This window comes from Narcine bancroftii, chromosome 2, assembly GCF_036971445.1.
Source record: "Narcine bancroftii isolate sNarBan1 chromosome 2, sNarBan1.hap1, whole genome shotgun sequence".
Lineage (NCBI taxonomy): Eukaryota > Metazoa > Chordata > Chondrichthyes > Torpediniformes > Narcinidae > Narcine > Narcine bancroftii.
Genome location: NC_091470.1, coordinates 210,630,361 through 210,652,195, shown reverse-complemented (window position 1 = coordinate 210,652,195; position 21,835 = coordinate 210,630,361). Strand labels below are relative to the sequence as shown.

The window sequence follows — 21,835 nt, the reverse complement described above, 5'->3', positions numbered from 1 at the left end:
GCATAAGGATCAGATGTGCCTTCCAGTCCTCTCCTGACTCTATCTTATTGTTTTGTCTAGAAATGCCCGTTAACATTCTTTAAAAGTTTAGATAATTTCAGTGCTGTTAATTTAACTTATGATGGTACAATTGGTGGAAAAGAGCAAAAAAAACGACAACAGATCATCAAAAAACTACATTTTCCAAAAGTTCAAGTTTTGGAGCCGACCTACAGGAAAGACACCAGGACTCAGCGTGAAATGGATCCCAGGAGAGAGGTACAGTGTTCGGATGTAGAGCTCTATGTTACATCGGTAGAGCCCCCTAAAGAGGGCGCCAAACAGCCTTTAGAACAAAGAGTTACTCAAAGGCATTTGTCAACTGTAGAGGTGGTGCTGCAAATTGCATCTCTTGAGATACAAGAACCTATACAACTTGATGTACTGGGAGAATTTAATACATTATGGACTGGGGAAAACCCCGGCCAGCGTCCTCCAGTCATTGCTGGAGAGGCTGTGGCTGGGGTTTCCACACGCAGTCATACTACAAGGAAGGCAACCAGAATGAAGGAAGGAATAGAAGATCCTTTGGAGAAGAAGCAGGAATCTGTTGAGCCAAAATCTCTTCCAATTGAAAAGATTTTTGTGAATCTTGAATCTAAACTATCTTATGCACTGCAGGGATTATCCAAGATTATGACTGAACTTGGTACTAGGTTTAATACTTTGGTGAAAATACATTCTCAACAGATGGCTGAGTTTGGAGCTTTTAAGCTTGAATTGAGAGATAAATTTAATTCGTGTGAAGAAGATATAGACGAAATACGGGATCAAGTTTTTGATGTGACCAAAATGGTCGAAGACTTACAAACTCAAAATAAAAATTTGGTGAAAAAGATTGATTATTTGGAAAACCAATCCAGACGGAACAATATAAAGATTATTGGTTTGCCGGAAGGTATGGAGGGACCAGACCCAAGAAAATATTTTACTGAATGGATTCCGCAGGTGCTGGGTCAAGAACATTTCCCGGAAGGTATAATACTGGAACGTGCTCACAGAGTCCTGCGTAGAAGACCTATTTCAGGTCAAAGTCCAAGACCTGTTTTGGTTCGTTGCTTGAATTATTACGACAGAGAAATAATTTTACGAGTGGCTATTAGAAATGCACAACAGAGAAAATCACCCTTGATGATTCAAAATAATCGAGTTTTCTTCTATGCGGATTTGAGTCAAGAACTTATGTTCCAATGACGGGAATTCAATCCTGCTAAAGAGTTGTTGTGGAAGAAAGGTTACAAGGCAACCTTTAGATATCCAGCTGTTTTGAAGGGTTTTCAAGATGGTTGCCAACCAAAGTTCTTTGATTTTCCAAAGGAAGCTATAGCATTTGCTCAAGAGCTGCCAATTACTCAGTTTCAACAGAGACATAGTCCGCCGCGATCTCTAAGGAGACAAGAGATGGAAGAAAAGAGCCGTGCTCCAAGAAGGAATGGTTGTAATGGTGACTCGGCAGTTGGAGCTGATTAAAAGAAGAGTTGTCCTTTTTTTTTCTAATGTTTTTTTTTAAAAAAGAGGGATATTAAATAATGATGATGTTAGTTTAAGATGAAGTGAGAGTTGGGGGAGAGAACTGGATAGGCAGTCAGGACCACGATGAACACAAAGTCCATTTCCGTGCATTATTCATTCGCCTGGTAGAGTTCGGCCTCAACATCAATGTGGCCAAGTGCCAGTTCGGCAAGGAGCCCCTGCAGCTCCTGGGCCATACCATCTCTGCAGATGGGGCTGCCCCATCACCAGAGGTCATAGCCGTACGCCAGTTCCCAAAGCCCGACACACTCAAGGGTCTACAAGAATTCATCGGGATGGTCAACCTCTACCACCGTTTCATCCCGAGGGTGGCTTGCATCATGTGGCCACTGATCACCACCAAGAATAAGACCCTGGAGTGGATGGAAGAGGCTGAATGCTTTCACCATGACAAAGGACGCCCTGGCAAGTGCCACCCTACTGGCCCACCCGCAGCCCGATGCCCACACCGCACTCTCAGTGGATGCTTCGGCCATGGCTGTTGGCAGCATCCTGGAGTAATCGCTCAACGGCCAGTGGCGCCCACTTGCATTCTTCAGCAAGCACCTCCGCCCTCCGGAACTAAAATACAGCACTTTTGACAGGGAGCTCCTGGCTCTATATCTGCCCATCAGGAACTTCCAGTATTTCCTGGAGGGCAGGCCATTCACAGTTTTCACCGACCACAAACCACTCATTCAGGCCCTTGCCATGTCCAAGGATCCCTGGTCAGCGTGCCAGCAGCGACATCTGTCCTATGTATCTGAGTTCACCACCAACATCCGACACCGAGCAGGTAAGGACAATGTCATTGAAGATGTGTTATCAAGGCCCACCATCCACAGCCTATCCCCCGGCCTGATTACACCCAGCTAACGCAAGTACAGAAGGGGAACGAAGAAACATAGCCCTTCTGCACCGTCATCATGGGCCTATGACTCGAGGACCTTAAATTGCCGGACAGCCCTGACATGCTGCTCTGCGATATCTCCACTGGCTTGCCGTGTCCGGTAGTCCCACTGCAATGGAGGCCACAGGTTTTCAGCATGGTGCACAACTTGGCTCACCCCTCGGTCAAGACCTCAGTGTGCATGGTAGCAGAACGATTCATGTGGCACGGCCTCAAGAAACAGATAGCCCAGATGGCGAGAAACTGCACGCAGCGCTAGGCCTCTAAAGTCCAGTGCCATGTTAAGGCTCCGGTGCAGCAGTTTTCCCCCTCTCAACCAATAGGTTCGAGCATATCCACATCAACATCGTGGGCCCTTACCGGTGTCCAGGGATTCCCGCTACTTGTTGACTGTGATCGACAGCATGACAAAGTGGCCGGAAGGCATCCTGCTGAAAGACATTTCCGCCAAGTACTGCGCCAGAAATCTACTCACCCACTGGATCGCCAGATTCGGCGTTCAGCAAACATCACGAGCGACAGGGGCGCCCAGTTCACATCCGCCCTCTGATTACAGCTGGTGAACCTCTTGGGATCAAGCTCCACCATACCCCCGTGTACCATCCCCAGGCCAATGGTCCAGTGGGGTGTTTCAACCAGCACCTTAAGTCGGCTCTCGTGGCATGCCTCACCGGACCCAACTGGACGGATGAATTACCCTGGGTCCTGCTCGGCATCATAACGACTCCAAAGGAAGACCTACAGGTATCGTCCGCAGAGCTGGTCTACGGCGCACCGTTCGTTGTCTCTACCCAGGAAATTCTTCAGCCCAAGCATTGATTCACAAATTTATAATCAACATTTAATAAAGAAATAGGTCTATAAGACCCTGCTTTTAATGGATCACTATCTTTCTTAAGAATAACTGTAATAATTGCTTTAGAAAAAGAATCATTCTCAGCTGGTTAAGAGGAAGAATCAAATATACACAAGAATCAAACATACACAAGGTTTAGGAAGCAAAAGACAGGAAGGTATCATGAGAAGTCAGGAAGGAGCTTCAGGACAAGAAAGCTAGAAAGGGCACAAGAAGGCCTTGGTAAGTAGGATTAAGGAAACACCTAATGTTTTCTATGCATAAGTGAAGAACAGAATAATGATAAGAGATCACTTAAGGATAAAGTACACAACAGGTGCCAGGAGCCAGATGAGGTGGGGAAGTCCTAAATGAATAATTTGCTTCAGTCTTCACCAGAGAGAGGGACCTTGATCAATGTGGGGTCTTTTGAACAAAATCTTGTGTATTGGAGTTTGTTGAAGTAAAGAAAGAGGAAGTGCTGCATCTCCTTAAATCATAGGATTGATAACTCCCCAATACCAGATGAATTATACTTTGGATTACTACAGGAAGCCAGGGAAGAGATTGCTGGGGCATTGGCAATGGTCATTGCATCATCCCTTGCCACAGGGGAGGTACCAGAGGATTTGAAAATGGCATATGTGGCCTCCTTTGTTTAAAAAAATAAATACGGATAATCCTGGGAAGAATAGACCAATGAGACATGTCAGTGATGGGTGAACTATTGGAGAGAATTCTAAGAGAAAGGATTTATGAGAGTTGGAGAAATGTAGTCTTTTCAAGGGGAATCAGCATGGGTTTGCAAGGGGTAATTTGTGCCTCATGATCCTAATTACATTTTTTGAGAAAGTAATTTAAAAAAAAAATGAAAGTAGGGTGGTAGATGTGGTGAATATGATGGATTTACTCAGGCATTTGCATGGTTCCCCCACGGTAGTTTCAATCAGAAAGTCTTGTGTGTGTGGATTCCAAATTGGCTTGCCTGTAGAAAGCGGAGCAAGTAGCAGATGGAACATATTTTTTCATGGAGATTAGTGACTAGTAAGGTTCCAAAATGATCTCTTCTGGGACCCCTGACAAAAAACTACAGGGATGGGTCAGTAAGTGTGCAGATTATACAAAGATTGGAAGTGCTGTGGATAATGTAGAACAGTGATTCTCAACCTTTTTTCTTTCCATTCACATACTACTTTAAGTATTCCCTATGCCACAGGTGCTCTGTCATTAGTCAGGGATTGCTTAGTAAAGTGGTATATGGGTGGAAAGAAAAAGTTTGAAAACCATTGTTTTAGTCATACCTAATTGACTTGTTATGTGCATGGTTTCATAACTCCAAAGAAAATGGGCCAAAGACAATTTTTCTCAAGCAAAATATTTCAGTTACCTTCCCGTCCCACTCACATACCACCTTAAGCAGTCCCTTACTAATCACAGAGCACTGATGACATAAGGATTGCTTAAGGTGGTATGTGAGTGGAAAAAAAAAGTTGAGAACCACCAGTGTAGAGGTTGTTGTAGGTTACAACAGGAGAAATAAGTTGCCGCTTTAGTTGCCCATTCAGAGCCAGCTCTCCAACGCATGACGTCCTGTTTTGCGGAAACTGCCAAAATGTTTGGCCTGGAAGTCAGCCTGAAGAAAACTGAGGTCCTCCATCAGCCAGCTCCCCACCATGACCACCAGCCCCCCCATCTCCATCGGGCACACTGAACTCAAAACGGTCAACCAGTTTACCTACCTCGGCTGCACCATTTTATCTGATGCAAGGATCGACAACAAGATAGACAACAGACTCGCCAAGGCAAATAGCGCCTTTGGAAGACTACACAAAAGAGTCTGGAAAAACAACCACCTGAAGAAACACCAGAGTTTCAACATTCCACCTATATAGCGTCAGTGGACGAGTCTTCCAGTTTGTCTTGTCTGAATACTGCTGACATTTTTTATGACTACCAATGCCCACCTTTCCCATTTATCACATCTAAAATAACGGAACTTCTGAAACTGAGCTGCCAGTTCGGTCTCTCCTGCAACTAAGTTTCACTAAAGGCCACAAAGTCAAAATTCCACATTGAAATAGACTCACCTCAGAACATTATTTTCATCATGCACAACTCTTGGATTTCTTCACATACAGTCTTAACATCCTCCCTCCCTGACTATCACCTAGCTACCTTCCTCCAGCCACCGAGGTGAGATTGGATCCCTGTCACTCTGGTCTATCACTGCCTCGGCATCCTGAATGATCAGGAGTTCATCCAGCTTCAGTTTTCTAAAACTGTTTGTAAGGAGCTGCAGATACATGCACTTCTGACAGATGATTCCACCAGGAATACTGTTGGCTTCCCCAATTATCCACACACTGCAAGAGGAGCATAGTGCTGTCCCAGCTACCATTCCCACAGTTTATGAAATACAGAAAAATAAGGAAAGCTGCCCTTACCTGTGCCATCTTGCTGAATCCTTTTGTTCCTTTTTAGGCCCATCTTACCTGAACTCTTGCACCAACCATCCCAGCTTATGCTCACTGAGCCAAAGCTTCGAATCCTACTCTTATCTGCTCACTCCCACAGTGGTCCCTCCTCTTGAGCTTCCTTTTTAAATTTGCTACTGTTAATTAGCCCATGGAGGAAATGACCTTTTCTGGTGCCTCTGAAATGTTCCCACTCATTGCAAGTTCCACTCAAGGAGCTGCTGTCAAGAAATTAACTGGATCCTGTTATGAGCTCCTGTTTTAGTTAAATGGAATGATCACTGTAAGGGACAGTATATGCAAGGAGCAGCAAGGCTGGCCCAAAATGAGCAGAAGAGCAAGCAACAGTAGGCACTTTCAGGTGGCCAAAATCACTGATTGTAAAGCTGCATATTTTGTCAGGAGGCCACCTGAAAGCACAGGAGGCGCCTGTGAGGCGAACTTTGTAACCTTCCTCCGGGAGGGATAATCGCCGGAGCACTGAGGTCTCCCCCCCCCCCCACGCCCACTCTCCTAATGGCCCGGCGTAGGTCTCTGCGCCCACTCTTCCAGCAGCCTGACATGGGTCCCTGCACTGTGGGGCAGCCAGCGCGGCTGTCGGTGTGGGGACGTCCCACGCCAGCTGCCCCACGGTGTGGGGGCTCGTGTCAGGCTGTTGGGAGAGCTGAGCAGCGGTATCAGTGTGGGGACGTCCTCGTGCTGATAGCCTGCGCCAGCTGTCCCAGCTCTGACAGCCCGAAGGGATAGGAGCCGGAGTGCGCTCAGAGGTGCATCCGGTGCAGCTGTCCCTTTAGGTGGCCAGCGCTGTGCTTTTAGCACTGCCACCTGAACGGCAATTCAAAGGGCCACTTCAGCTTCCGCAGGCGCATTCTCAGCGGAAAATACACCGGAAGAAGCCTAGTGCGGCAAATTGGCAGTGAGGTTCTGTCCAGGTAGCCCCCACAAGAACCAGGTCAGTGGAGAACTGTTGTGCCTACTCCTATGCAATGGTTACATGATATTATGTCTTACTCTCTTCTTTTCTTTGGCTTGGCTTCATGGATGAAGATTTATGGAGGGGAATGTCCACGTCTGCTGCAGGCTCGCTGGTGACTGACAAGTCCGATGTGGGACAGGCAGGCACGGTTGCAAGGGAAAATTGGTTGGTTGGGGTTGGGTGTTGGGTTTTTCCTCCTTTGTCTTTTGTCAGTGAGGTGGGCTCTGCGGTCTTCTTCAAAGGATATTGCTGCCCGCCGAACTGTGAGGCGCCAAGATGCACAGTTGGAGGCGATATCAACCCACTGGTGGTGGTCAATGTGGCAGGCACCAAGAGATTTCTTTAAGCAGTCCTTGTACTTCTTCTTTGGTGCACCTCTGTCTTGGTGGCCAGTGGAGAGCTCGCCATAGAACACGATCTTGGGAAGGCGATGGTCCTCCATTCTGGAGATGTGACCCACCCAGCGCAGGTGGGTCTTCAGCAGCATGGATTCGATGCTTGCGGACTCTGCCAGCTCGAGTACTTCGATGTTGGTGGTGAAGTCATTCCAATGGCATCGTCTGCAAAGAGTAGTTCACGGACAAGTTGCTCTTGTGTCTTGGTGTGAGCTTGCAGGCGCTTCAGATTGAAGAGACTGCCATCTGTGCGGTACCGAATGTTAACACCGTCTTCATTGTTGAGGTCTTTATTGGCTTGTTTCAGCAACATGCTGAAGAAGATAGTAAAGAGGGTTGGTGCGAGGACGCAGCCTTGCTTCACGCCGTTGTCAATGGAGAAGGGTTGGGAGAGCTCATTGTTGTATCTGACCCGATCTTGTTGGTTTTCGTGCAGTTGGATAACCATGTTGAGGAACTTGGGAGGGGGGCATCCGAGGCGCTCTAGTATTTGCTAAAGCCCTGTCCTGCTCACGGTGTCAAATGCTTTAGTGAGGTCAATAAAGGTGATGTAGAGTCCTTTGTTTTATTCTCTGCACTTTTCTTGGAGCTGTCTGAGGGCAAAAACCATGTCAGTAGTTCCTCTGTTTGCGCGAAAGCCACACTGTGATTCTGGGAGGACATTTTTGGCAACATTAGGTATTAGTCTATTAAGGAGAATCCTAGCAAAGATTTTGCCTGCAATGGAGAGCAGCGTGATTCCCCTGTCGTTTGAGCAGTCTGATTTCTCGCCTTTGTTTTTGTACAGGACCTCGAAGGTCCTCAGGCAGCTTTCCCTGGTCCCAGCAGAGCATGAAAAACTCATGCAGTTTTGTATGCAGAGCTTTGCTGCCAGCCTTCCAGACCTCTGGGGGGTGGGGGGGGGGGGGAATTCCATCCATACCTGCTGCTTTACCACTTTTCAGTTGTTCAATTGCCTTATATGTCTCTTCCCAGGTAAGGACCTCATCCAGCTCTAGCCTCAAGGGTTGTTGAGGGAACTGGAGCAGGGCGGATTCTTGGACTGAGCAGTTGGCACTGAAAAGGGATTGGAAGTGTTCTGACCATCGATTGAGGATGGAGATTTTGTCGCTGAGGAGGACTTCGCCATCTGAGCTGCGCAGAGGGCTTTGGACTTGGGGTGAGGGGCCGTACACCGCCTTTAGTGTCTCATAAAAACCCCTGAAGTCGCCAATGTCGGCGCTAAGCTGGGTTCGTTTGGCGAGGCTAGTCCACCACTCATTTTGGATCTCCCGGAGTTTGCGCTGAAGGTGGCTGCATGCGAGACGGAAGGCTCGTTTTTTCTCTGGCCAGGAAGGCTTTGCAAGGTGAGCCTGGTGGGCAGATCGCTTCTTTGACAGCAGCTCCTGGATTTCCTGGTTGTTTTCGTCAAACCAGTCCTTGTTTTTCCTGGAAGAGAAGCCCAGTACCTCTTCAGTGGATTGCAGTATGGCCGTTTTCAGCTGATCCCAGAGGGTTTCAGGAGACGTGCCCGTGAGGCAGTTTGCATCCTCGAGCCTTGCTTGGAGGTTTGCCTGGAAGTTTCCTCTCACTACGTCTGACTGCAAGTTTCCAACATTGAACCTCTTTCTGGGGGCACCACTGTTCTTGAACTTTGACTTGAAGTGAAGGTTGAGCTTGCAGCGAACAAGCCGGTGGTCAGTGTGGCATTCCGCGCTGGGCATGACCCTGGTGTGGAGCACATCTCGTTTGTCTCTTCCTCACACCAGGACGTAGTCCAGGAGGTGCCAGTGTTTGGATCAGGGATGCATCCAGGTCATCTTCAGGCTGTCTCTCTGCTGGAAAAGGGTGTTAGTAATAACAAGCCGCCGTTCTGCGCAGAGTTCCAACAGGAGGTGCACGTTGTCATTGCACTTGCCGACACCATGCTTGCCCAGGATTCCTGGCCAGGTTTCTGAGTCTTTGCCGACGCAAGCGTTGAAGTCGCCAAGGATGACAACCTTGTCGGCTGTTGAGGTGCGTTGGATGAGGTTGCTCAGATCAGTGTCGAACTTGTCCTTTTCTGCTGGTTCCACCTGAAGGGTTGGAGCATAGACACTGATGAGAGTGATACGTCGCTTGTCTTACTCTAGTCTGGAGAAAATTAGATACAGCACGAAAGACGGTCACAACTTGGAGATTTAGTTGTGTGAATGCTCGCAGGATTCTGTCTTAGGTCCGAGAGTCACGGTCTATTCCTATCTACCTACTAGATGCAGGTTTACCTTGTTTAGTGGGTGGGTCCTTTCTCGAGGAAACCATGCTGCAGTCGACAATGAGCCATCATCACATTGTCGAATGGGATTCCTCATTCTACCTTATTATTTTCTGTTTAGCATCAGCATCCGAGGTTTTGACCGAAGAATGTTGCTGTTGGTTTATATTCTTGATGGGGATACGATGTCATCAGTTCGAAATCGTGTTTCTATTAAAATCAATGAAACTAGTTTCAAAACCTTTCAGGATCAGCAGTAAATCTAATGTGGAAAAGTACCTCAGGAAGCTCTGAAGGAGCGAGCACGGAACCGGCTGCCGAGTCAAACAAACGAGACGCGCTGCCCGCGCGGTCGCCTTCCTCCCTGGAACGAACCTCTCGTCAGGCGAAGGCGCGCGCGGGGCTGGCAGTGGCGCCATTTTGGGAAGGTTCGAAGGGGCGAGCGAGCTGCGGTCAGGACGGTTTTCAGGATTAATGTGCATTTTGTCTCACTTTGCTTCAAGGCGGGTAGGTGCCATGTCCACGTCAGGGTTTAGTCAGTGGTGCAGGAAGGAGGGGGGGGGAGTGTTTATGGGGCAAGGTTTCGCCCTGATGTGAGGGTCCAGGCGACTGGGCTTGGCGCAACGCCTCTCCGGCACCTGTGATCGGGAGCGGGTTCGAATCCTCCGCCGTCTGTTTCCCCTGTGTCTGCGAGGGGTTTCCCTTGGGCTGCGGCTTCCTTCCAACGTTCTGGGGCTGGAGGTTAATGGGGTTTAAATTGGGCGACCAAAACGCCCCGCTCATGGACAAGGCATGTGTCTATCTGCTCACACGTTGATCCCACAAACCTATTGCGAAGATTATGATAGATCCTTCCCCAACTCCGGTTATCTGGGCATCAGTTGCAATTTCATAAGTGCAACTTGACTGCCATCTTCCTGGAAAACAGTGATGACAGAACACATCAGCCCATTCCCAACTGAAAAATCTTTAACACGGTTTTTGGTTACCTTGATATTTGACGACTACTTTGCTGCCTTCAATAGATTAGCTTCCAGTTGCCACACGTTTTATCGCCAACACTGCATTGTTCATCATTTTGGCCCTTTTGTTGCCTGTCTTTTACATCTTCGTGCATTCTAATACTTGCCTTTGTCTTCCATTTCTTTGTTGGCCTTGCCCTTTCTCTACTTTGTTAGCCCCTGAGCCACAAATCAATCATGTTTTGACAGCTTTGCTTTGGGATTTTGCAAATGTGGCCCTCGAGAATCACCATTTCAGTAAAGTTATTTCATACCCTACAAAAGCTTTCACATCACGATGCCTAATTTCCATGCCTCTCAACCAGTTGGTCCAAATGCTGAATAAATGTGCATCAAACTTTTAACATTAAAAAACTATGATAATTTGAAATTCTATTTCACACAGGCACATCAGAGCTCGGGACCTGACAAGATGAAAGAGGATTGTAGATTTCAGTCTTTGTTCTTCATTAGTCTACCTGATCTTCGAAAGTTGTGTGGTACAACTGTGATTTTAAACTGTGATGATGCTGATGCAAAAACATTGCAGACTCTAAAATGCAGGTAATTAAACTAATGTGGAAGAATTAATATTTTAAAGGTAAAGCATATTTTTACTGGTTTGATGCTGTTTTATAATTTTCTGAACTGGAGAGAAATTCAACATGGTGAGGTTCTATTCAACATAGTCTGACTAATTTGGTTTTACAATTGATCTCCCAGGTTTCCTGAAATTTGCAGTTTAAACTCAAGTAAATCTAAATAGATAATTGGAAATCATGTACATTTACCATTACTAAGGTTTCTTGAATAGTTGAGTCTGAATAGTGTGCTGGTTGCCTGAGGATATTGTGGATAATACAGCAGCAAATTGTTGACAGCCCTGCAACTGAGCAGAAGAAAGGGGACTGCAAGTAAGTGCAAGTCACAGGGCACTATGATTAGTATCACAGATTCTTTGACCCCTTGAGAGATGAGGAGTGATACCTGACATCATGCAGATGTCTTTAGGGGCCCAATAAAATCCGTTTTGCTGCTGTTCTGAGCAATTACACTGCATTGGTGTGTTTTGGAAGTCTCCACATCTGTGAATGTTTTCTGCCTCCATGCCTCTGCTGGCATGTTTTTCCTGGATTCCAATTTTTGGGCTATTTGTGAGATCCAGCTACATTTGCTCAGTCATGTCTATCGGAATGAATGCACAGCTGCGTTTGCATTTGTAATTCAATTCTCATGTGTAGGATCATAGGCCTTTTGGCCCACAATGTTGTGTCAACATAATAATCTACTCTTCCAACAACCTAGAATTTTCCTACTACATAAACCCTCAATTTTTCTCTGATCCATGTACCCATCTAATAACCTCTTAAAAGATCCCGTTGAAACTGCGTCCACCACTATTGCTGGCAGCACATTCCTTGCACCCACAAATCACTATGTGAAGAACTTATCTCTTGTACCCCCCCCACCCCCCCCGGACTTTCGAGTACTTTAAAACTATGCCCCCTCATGTTAGCTATTTCAGCCTGAGGAAAAGCCTCTGACCATTCACACAATCAATGCCTCTATCATGTTAACCCTTATCCTCTGTTGCTCCATGAAGAAAAGACCAAGTTCACGAAACCTATCCTCATAAGGCATACTCTTCAATCCAGGCAGCATCTTTGTAAATTCCTCTGTAGCCTCTCTCTAGCATCCTGTAATACGGTAACCAGAACAAAACATATTATTCCAAGTGGGATGTAACCAAGCTGATAAATAGGATTAATGAGGGAAGAGCAGTGGAGTTTTGAGAAGATCCTTCATGGTAGGTTCGTCTGGAAAGGAGATCATGGGGTCTAAGGGGAGCTGGCCCTTTGTATTCAAAATTAACTGAATGGAAAGCAGGATATTTGTGGATGGATTTTTAAAAATTGGAGACCTGTGTTCAGTGGTGTACAGCAGATGTTGATCTATATAAAAGATTTGGATGACAATGTTGCTAACGTGATTAGTAAATTTACAGATAACACCAAGATTGGTGATGTTGTGAACAATGTGAAAGGATACCCAAGTTCATAACAGTTGGAAAAATGGACCAAATGTGCATCAAACTTTACTCTTTAAAAATGTCAGGTGATATACTTTGGGAAGTTACCTAGTCTAGGACTTGCATGATAAATAATAGACCCCAAGAAAGTGTTGTAGAACAGAGTGACTGAGGGGTAGAGGTGCCTAGGTCTCTGAAAGTGGCAACTCAGTTGGACAACGTGATACAGAAGATATTTAACCATATAACCATATTTGGCATGCATGCCTTCATTGTTCAAAAGTTGGGACCTCATGTCCAGCTCTATCAAGGTATTGGAGAGATCTCATTTGGAGTACTGTGTGCATTTCTGGTCATCCAGCTATAGGAAATACATCAATCAATTGAAAGAGGTGCAAGATGTTGCCAGGATTAGAGAACATATAACTAAAGGTTGGATAGGCTGGGTCTTTATTTCCTGGAACAGGAGGCTGAGAGGTGCTTTAATAGAGGCTTTTAAAATCGTGAAGGGCATGGATAAAGTGAATACTCAGTCTCTTTCACATGGTTGCTGATTCTAGAACTAGAATGCCAAATGTTGGCATGGAACTATTTCATGGTGTATGGTTCTATTGGTCCTGTATCCCTCAAAATACCTGTCCAAATGATTTTTAAACTGTGTAGTTGTATCTCCTCTACCATTCTTCCTATACAGATTATTCTGGATATTTGCCACCCTTTGAGGAAAAACCTGCTCCTTGGATTTCCTTTCAATTTCACCCCGTCACCTTAAGTCTGTGCCCACAAGCTCTGGATTCTCTTGCCTGGGGGAAGAGTTTCTGACTAGCTATTGTAACTGTTCCTTGTAATTTGATAAACCTTTATAATGTAGCGGCCTGTGTATGGGGGATGCAGAGTGGCCCACAAAATGGCCGACAAACGTGGCGACCGCGTGGACCTTGGGGTGACACCGGCCGTGGTCCCAAGTGACACCCCCCCCCCACCCCCCCGTATGGTGGGAAGACGGGGAACTGTTGCGGGATGCCGGGCAATCCAAGGCCAGCGTTCTGATGACACGGGGGCCTGACATCAGCACCTGGGGCCCAAGTAAATGCGACGGCCAGTGCAATAAACCAGTCTCGGCTTCAAGGCTTCAGTGTGCGTGTTGTTCTTCTCCATGCTCGCATAGTGCGAATTCTACAATGCACCCATCCAAACTCACCTTTTGTAATTAATGCACAGATACTGTCAGGTATCTGTGCAACAACATTGTAAGTTCATCATTTAAATAACAATGAAATAACTTTTTTTTCCAAAGTGGATGACCTCACTTACTGAGGTATCTCTGTATCTTCTATACATTTTGCTTATATACATGTATATTGTAAACAATTGTGCCTTCTGTTGGTTAACTAATCTTCTATCCATGCTAATCATCATCATCCTGTATATCCTTTATCCTTTTGCAGGGTTTTTTGTTTGTGCGGCATCTTATTCGAATGCCATCTGGAATTGCAAGTATACCTCATCCACTTGTTCCCCTCTATCCACTGCACTCATTATATCCTCAAAGAACTCTAATAAATCTGTTAAACATGACCTGACCTTCCTGAGTCTATGTTGAGTCTGCCTAATAGAACAATTTCTATTCAGATGTATTGATATTTCTTCCTTAATGATAGCTTCAAACATTGTCATTATTGTTACCTACTATATCTCAGTTTATTTTTAAACATTGGTGTTACATTTGCTGTCTTTTGTTCAGCTGGGAAATGAGCAAATTCATTTGTTATCCTGTGATTACTCTGTGTTGGGGATTTGTTTACCTTTCGGCCCACTAGTTTGCCCAGCCCTACTTTTTTGTGATAGCGGTTGTATTTGAAGTACTTTCTTCCCATTGTCTCCTTAGCATCACATCTTGATATGTTCCCTATATCCTCCACTGTGAAGACTTAAGCATAATACTCTTTCAAATTCCAATTACACCCAATTGATCTACAACTCCCTTCCCCACCCCATACGTTTTGTATGATGGGAGGAAACCAGATTTCCCGGAAGAATTCCACGCAGACACAAGGAGAAAGTACACACTCCTTACAGACTGTGGGATTTGACTTCGATCCCCATCTCTGGCACTGTAATAGCATTGCTAACCATATTGTGCAGATAATGAGCAATCTTCATTAACATTTAATTAATTCAGTAAAATTTTAAATGTCTCTATCAGTGACATTCAAAAGCTATTTAAAATCCTTAAAGAGGTAAGTTTTAGCATCTGTGTATCGGGCTGAGCAGGTGCTCAGCGCGGTAATGCGAACCACCACTGTGGCTAGCGGTACTGAGTGCCGAGAGACGGCACGTTAATCAGCTGGGTCGCCTGCTGAAAGGCACAGGACGTTAACAAATTTCAATTTAAACCTGCTGGTCCCGTGGACCAGCAGCTGTCACTTAACATGGTTCCACCTTGTCCCGTGGAGCCCGGGACAGGCAGGGAATAAAAGCCGCTTGTAAAGGTTCAGTAAACCAGTCTTGAGTTGACTGCTCTGGCGTGTGTTTCTTTAGTAGCTCTACTGTAGTAGCCGCTAGAAAGTTGTCAATCACTACTCGGGGCTGAGCTTTGAGTCTCCAGGCACACTGTGTCTGGCAGTTTGGCCTTTTGGAGCAAGAAAACAATATGGGCAAAATCAGAAGACACTGTAGTGCGATGTATATATAGTTCAGACCATCACACAAACTGCCCTCCTTCCCTGCATCAACTCGATCTACACTTCCCAGTGCCTTGGAAAAGGAGCCAACATGTTAGAATGCTAATTCCCACCCCATTCACACTTCCTCCCTCTGCGGGAAGAAGGCATCAAACTAAAAGCTCATGCGTTCAAAGTCGCCAAGAGGAGTGGAAACCAAAAGTCTGTGAAACCTTTTAAGAAGCAACAAAGAACCACGAAGCAAGCAATAAAGAAAGGGAAGGTAGCCCATGAGAAAAACGGACAGTAAATTTTTATAATTATATAAAGTGCAAAAGAGTGGCTGAAGTGAAGATTGGACCCTTGGAAGGTGAGAAGGGGGAATTGACATTAGAGGAAATGATTATTTTGTGATGGTGTTCATGGTGGGGGATGCATTGAACATGTCAAAGGCATGTTATGGATGTGATGGGAGATGAAAATCTGGATGTAATAGCTATCACTAAAGAGGTCGTAATCAGAAAACTTGAGGGTCTAAAGATAGATAAATTCCCTGGTCCTGATGGAATGCATTCCAGGGACATGAAATGGCAGAAGTTATAGTTGAGCTTTGGTGATGATTTACCCAACCTATCTGGGCAGGTTCTGGTGGATTGGAAGACGGTGAATGTCACGCTGTTATTCAACAAGGATGTAGGCACAAAGCAGGGAACTATAGGCCAGTTAATTTAACATCTGTGGTTGGGAAAATCCAAGAAACTATCATTAAAGAAGAAATTGTAAAATAAAGTGAAATGGATCCATCAGGTAGACACAGCATGGATTCAGCAAAGGTTGATCCTGTTTGACAAACTTACTGTAGTTCTTTGAGGATATAGTGAGTGTAGTAGATAGAGGGAGGCAGTTGGATATTGTTTACCCTGATTTTCAGAAGGCTTTCAATAAGTTTCCACACAAAAGACTTATCCATAAGAACGCATGGTATGGTGGTAATGTAATCGCATGTATAGAGGATTGTTTAACCAACAGAAAACAGATTTGAAGAGCAAGGGTGTTTTTCTGGTTTGTAATCAGTGGTGAGCTGCGTGCCACATGGGTCGGTGCTAGGCCCGCAACTGTGCTAGTGTACATAAGTGATCTGGAAGAGGGGACAGAGTATAGTGTATCTAAGTTTGCTGATGACACTAAATTGAGTGGAAAAGCTAATTGTGCAGGGGATATGGAGAGTTTGCAGAGAGATAGATGGGTTAATTGAGTGAGCAAGGGTCTGGCAGATGGAGTACAATGTTGGTAAATGTGAGGTTATCCACTTTGGTAAGTGATTGCAGCATGCAGAAAGACTTGGAAGTGCTTGTGCATGAATCGCAAAAGGTTGGTTTGCAGGTGCAGCAGGCTATCAAGAAGGCAAATGGAACATTGGGTTTCATTGCTAGAGGGATTGAATTTAGGAGCAGGAAGTTATGTTGCAACTGTATAAGGTAATGGTGAGGCCGCATCTGCAGTACTGCATGCTTTTCTGGTCTACTTAATTCCAGAAATGAGAGGCTTAGCCTTTGAGGAGAGATTGAGTTGTCTGGAACTGTACTCACTGGAATTTAGAAGAATAAATATATAAAATTCTGAAAGGTACAGATAAAATTGAGGTAGGTAAGATGTTTGCATTGATAGGGGAGACCAGAACGAGGGCATATAGCGTCAAAATTTATGGTAAATTTAGGGCAAAGATAAAGAGGAACTGTTTTCCCCAGATGGATGTGAATCTGGAATTTGCTGCCCATTGATGGCAGTGAAGGTGACCTCAGTAAATATATTTAATACAAGATTTAAATAGGTTTCTACATTGTTAGCAAATTAAAGGATATGGGGGAAAAGGCAGGTAGGTGAAGCTGAGCCTATCAGATCAATCATGATCACTTTGAATGGCAGAGCAGGATCGACAGGCTAGATGGCCTACTTCTGCTCTATTTCTTACTTGATTTCTTCAGTTTAGCAAAGACTTACTGCAACTAAAAGGGGCTCTGAGTAGTGGTTTGTCATTACAAGTGGAGGGCCAGCCACATTTGATCTTTATTCTTTGTGTATCTGATTTATTTGTAAAATGCATCCTTTTCAAAATGTACATTGTCATTTCCTTAAAGGTGCCTTGCACCCATCTTTCATGTACACTTGAATTGTCTTCAAATGGAAGAGTATGAAGAGAAACCTCATTTCATCCTGCCTTTAACCTGATCTTTCAGTGAAATGCTTTATTTTAACACATGATGGTGCCAAAAATCACAATGGCATTATTTTCCACCAAATTTAACGAATATTTCAAATTTAAAAGGTACTATTAAAAGGTACTATTAATTGTGAAGTTTGTGGCGGCGCACATCCTCATGGCGAACTGGCCCCGCTTGTATCATCATGTGGTGGGGCAGCCATGGGGAAATGGCATCATCAGAGGATTTCTCTCTGACTCCAGCATCCCTTCCAGCGTGCACCCTGGGCAGCGATTATGATGTCACAATGCACCAGATGACTGAGCTCATGCTGCCCTTAAAGGGTTGTCTCCATAAAGCTTCCCCCCTTTTGGACTAACCGACCAAGTACATGGTTTGGGCAGGTGGAAGCACAATTTCAACTCAGCAACATCTCCTTAGATGCCACGATGTTCTATCATGTTGTGAACGCTCTGGACCAAGATATGACAGCGAGGGTGGACGACATCATCCACCACCCCCCAGCTATGGGCAAGTACACTGCCCTCAAAAACCTGCTGCTTGGAACTTTAGGGCTAACTCCCCAGCAACGGGCTTTCAGGATCCTTCACCTAGATGGGCTTGGGGACCATAGTCCATCGACGCTGATGGATGAAGTGCTGGCCCTGGCGGAAGACCAAAAGCCTTGTTTTCTCCTGCCAGATATTTTTGGAACAGATGCTGGAGGACATCCAGCTGATCCTCACCGATGAAGACCTCAAACTCGAGGAGAACAGCAGCCCATGTGGATGCCTTCTGGCGCACGAAGAGGGAGAATGAGGCAGCCCTCAACCAGGTGACATGACCAGGAACCAGACAACTGCAAGCCACTTCCAAGACCAAGCCAAAGGAGGGCCAGTAGACCTGTTGTTTCTACCACCAGCACTGGGGAGCGCAAGCCCGTAAGTGCCGCCAGCCCTGCTGGTTTCAGGGAAACAACCAGGCCACCTGCCATTGATGGCTGCCGACAAAGAGCCTCCTTCATGTGATGGATAGATCCACCGGCCACCGATTCCTGGTGGTCACAGGGGCTGAGCTCAGCGTCCTTCCCCCCACAGCATTAGAGACTTACACCTGATCTCGAGGTCCAACCCTGCGGGCGGCCCACGGCTCCACCATCAGGACATATGGCACCCGCAGGGCACAGATCCACATCAGGAAGGAGAAGTTCCACTGGAGGTTCATCCTAGCCTCCGTGGGTACCGCGCTGTTAGGGGCCAACTTCTTCAGAGCCCATGGCTTACTGGTTGACATGAAGGGCAAAAGGCTGGTCAATGCCCGAACGTGCCACTCCACCCAACTGGACACAGCAAAAGCCTGCAAGCCTGAAATCGCTGCCATAGCCACTGCCAGGGACGAGTTCGATGAGATCCTCCACGAATTCCCCACTATCTTAGAGCCACAGTTCAATGCCTCCCTGCCCCAGCATGGGATCTTCCACCACATCTCCACACAGGGTCCCCCACTGCACGCTGGGCCCAGATGGCTGCCACCCAAGAAACTCCAGCAGGCAAAGGAGGAGTTCTCTAGGCTTCAGGAACTGGGAATCATCCGGCGCTCGGACAGCGCCTGGGCATTGCCGCTCTATATGGTCCTGAAATCATCCGGGGCTGGAGACTGTGTGGGGACTACCGTCGGTTGAACGACGCAACCACCCCTGACAGGTACCCAGTGCCCCACATACAGGACTTCTCTGCCAACTTGCACGGCGCACGGGTATTTTCCAAAGTGGACCTCGTGGAGATACCATCAGATCCCGGTGCATCCAGACGACGTGGGTAAGATGGCCATTATCACCCTTTACAGCCTCTTCGAGTTCCTGCGTATGCCCTTCAGTCTAAAGAACACGGCTCAAACATTCCAGCGCCTCATGGACGGGTTTGGAAAAGATCTGGACTTTGTGTTCATTTACCTGGATGATATTCTCATTGCCAGTTGCAATCGTGATGAACACAAAGCCCACCTCCGCACACTCTTTGCCTGGCTGGTGGACTTTGGCCTCACGGTCAATGCGACCAAATGCCAGTTTGGCAAGGAGTCCGTCCAGTTCCTGGGGCACACCATTTTGGCAGCTGGGGCCGTGCTGGCGCCAGAGAAGGTAATGGCTGTTCAACGATTCCCCAAACTCTCCACCCTGACAGGCCTCCAAGAGTTCGTAGGGATGGTGAACTTTTACTATAGTTTCATTTCTGGAGCCGCGCGCACCATGAGCCTATTGTTCGTGCTCATGGTCACCAGAGAAATTACTTAATCGTGGTCATAGGAGGTGGACAGGGCTTTCATTGTGACAAAGGAAGCTTTACCCAGCACCACACTTCTGGAACACCCGTGGCCGGAGGCGCACATGGCGCTCTCCGTGGACGCCTCAGCTACGGCAGTGGGGGCGGGGATTTCTGGAACAGTGGGTCGATGGACCATGGCACCCGTTTGCCTTTTTCAGCAATTAGCTGTGCCCACCGGAGCTCAAATACAGCGCTTTCGAAAGGGAGAACCTGGTGCTGTATTTGGCCATCCACCATTTCCACTACTTCCTCAAGGGCAGGCCGTTCACATCCTTCATGGATCACAAGCCTCTCACTCAAGCACTGGAGATGGCCGAGGATCCGTGGTCCGCCAGACAGCAGCTCCACAACCATCATCCAACATAGGGCTGGCAAGTGGCGGATGCATTCTCTCATCCAGCCATCAACACTCTCGCGCCCGGCCTGGATTACGAGCAACTGGCTCAGGCACAGAGGAACGATGCAGAGATGCAGGCCTTGTGGACCGCCATCTCGGGCCTTAAACTCAAGGATGTCCAGGTGTCCAGCAGCCCGGACACATTGCTCTCCGACATCTCAACAGACATGCTGCGCCCGGTGGTCCCGCCGCACTGGAGGGCGAAGGTCTTTAGTCTGATCCACTACCTCGCTCACCAAGCTGTAAAGACAACCATGTGGATGGTCATGGAGTGGTTTGTGTGGCATGAACTAGCCAGGAATTGTACCTGGTGTCAGACCTCCAGGACCCCCGACACACACGAGCCCCCATCCAGAACTTTGACCTGGCGGTTTGCAGATTTCAACACATCCATGTTGATGTCGTTGGGCCCCTGCCGGTGTCCAAGGAGGCTCGTTACATCCCCACGGTGGTGGATCGGGCCACAAGGTGGCCGGAGGCCGTCCCGCTTATGGAGGCCTCCGCGGAGACGTGGGCCAGGACTCTGGTCAGCCAATGGATTGCCCGTTTTTGAGTCTGGCGCTCATCACTAGCAACAGAGAGGCGCAGTTCATGTCTCCCCAGTGGACTCAAATGGCGAAGCTCCTGGGGGTCAAGCTCCACCACACCACAGCATATATTGGCAGCTAGGTTTGGTACAGCCGTTGGGTGCAATTTAAACTAATTTGGCAGGGGGGTGGGAAACTGTATGATAGGGCAAAGGACAGAAAAGATAAAACAGGAAAAGTTAGGTTAGGCAGCGAAAGTAAAAAATCAGAAAGAGCAAGGAGGGTGAAAAAAACAAATCTGAAGGCTTAATATCTTAATGCAAGAAGCATACGGAACAAGGTAGATGAATTGGCTGTGCAAATTGAGATAAACAAATATAATTTGATTGGGATTACAGAAACATGGCTGCAGGGTGGGCAAGCCTGGGAACTTAACATCCCGGGGTATACGATATTTAGGAGGGATCGGCAAGAAAGGAAAGGGGGTGGGGTAGTATTGATGGTGAGAGAAGAGACTGACACGATTGACACAAAGGATATCAACTCAGAAGATGCGGAATCTATATGGGTAGAACTGAGGAATAGCAAGGGATGGAAAATGTTAGTGGGGGTGGTATATAGGCCTCCAAATAGTAGTGTAGAGGTGAGGGAAGGCATTAAAAGAGAAATTAGAAAAGCGTGCAATAACGGAACAGCTGTCATCATGGGAGACTTTAATTTGCATATAGATTGGACTAGCCAAATTAGTAAAAATACTGAGGAGGAGGAATTCCTTGAATGTTTACGGGACGGTTATCTAGACCAATATGTCGAGGAACCAACTCGGGAGCAGGCCATTTTAGATTGTGTATTATGCAATGATAAGGGGCTAATCAACAATCTTGTTGTATGAGGCCCTTTGGGTAGGAGCGATCACAATATGATCGAATTCTCACTCGACATGGAGAGTGATGAAATTAAAACCGAGACTAAGTTCCTGAATTTAAATAAAGGGAATTATGATGGTATGAGACGGGAGTTGAGTAAGATTGATTGGGTAGTGTTTATGGGGGAGTTGACTGTGGATAGACAATGGAAAGCATTCACAGATCTAATGGAGAAATTGCAAAAATCGTTTGGCATAAAAAGAAACCAAAAAAGGTGACTCAACCGTGGATAACAAGGGAAATTAGAGACAGCATTAGGTCCAAAGAGAGAGCATATCAATTGGCCAAAAAAAGTACCACAATCGAAGACTGGGAGCAGTTCAAGATGCACCAAAGGAGGACAAAGAGATTAATCAAGAGAGCAAAAATAAATTACGTAAGTAAGCTTGCGGCAAA

General features: G+C 46.5%; 1 protein-coding gene across 8 annotated transcripts in view; it reads left to right on the top strand.

The window, feature by feature from the left end:
* The window catches only part of c2h18orf63 (chromosome 2 C18orf63 homolog), a 190,372-nt gene that overhangs the window by 19,336 nt on the left and 149,201 nt on the right, over window positions 1-21,835 (top strand). The window contains exons 1-2 of one of the 8 annotated variants that reach the window (XM_069920234.1): window positions 9,632-9,881; window positions 10,782-10,939. In XM_069920234.1, coding sequence (XP_069776335.1) covers window positions 9,849-9,881; window positions 10,782-10,939 — 191 coding nt within the window. In that variant the 5' untranslated portion in view covers window positions 9,632-9,848. Of the gene's footprint in view, window positions 1-9,631; window positions 9,882-10,781; window positions 10,940-17,638; window positions 19,086-19,120; window positions 21,816-21,835 lie in introns of those variants that run through there. The other 7 variants (XM_069920238.1, XM_069920231.1, XM_069920230.1 and 4 more) reach the window with 7 other exon arrangements.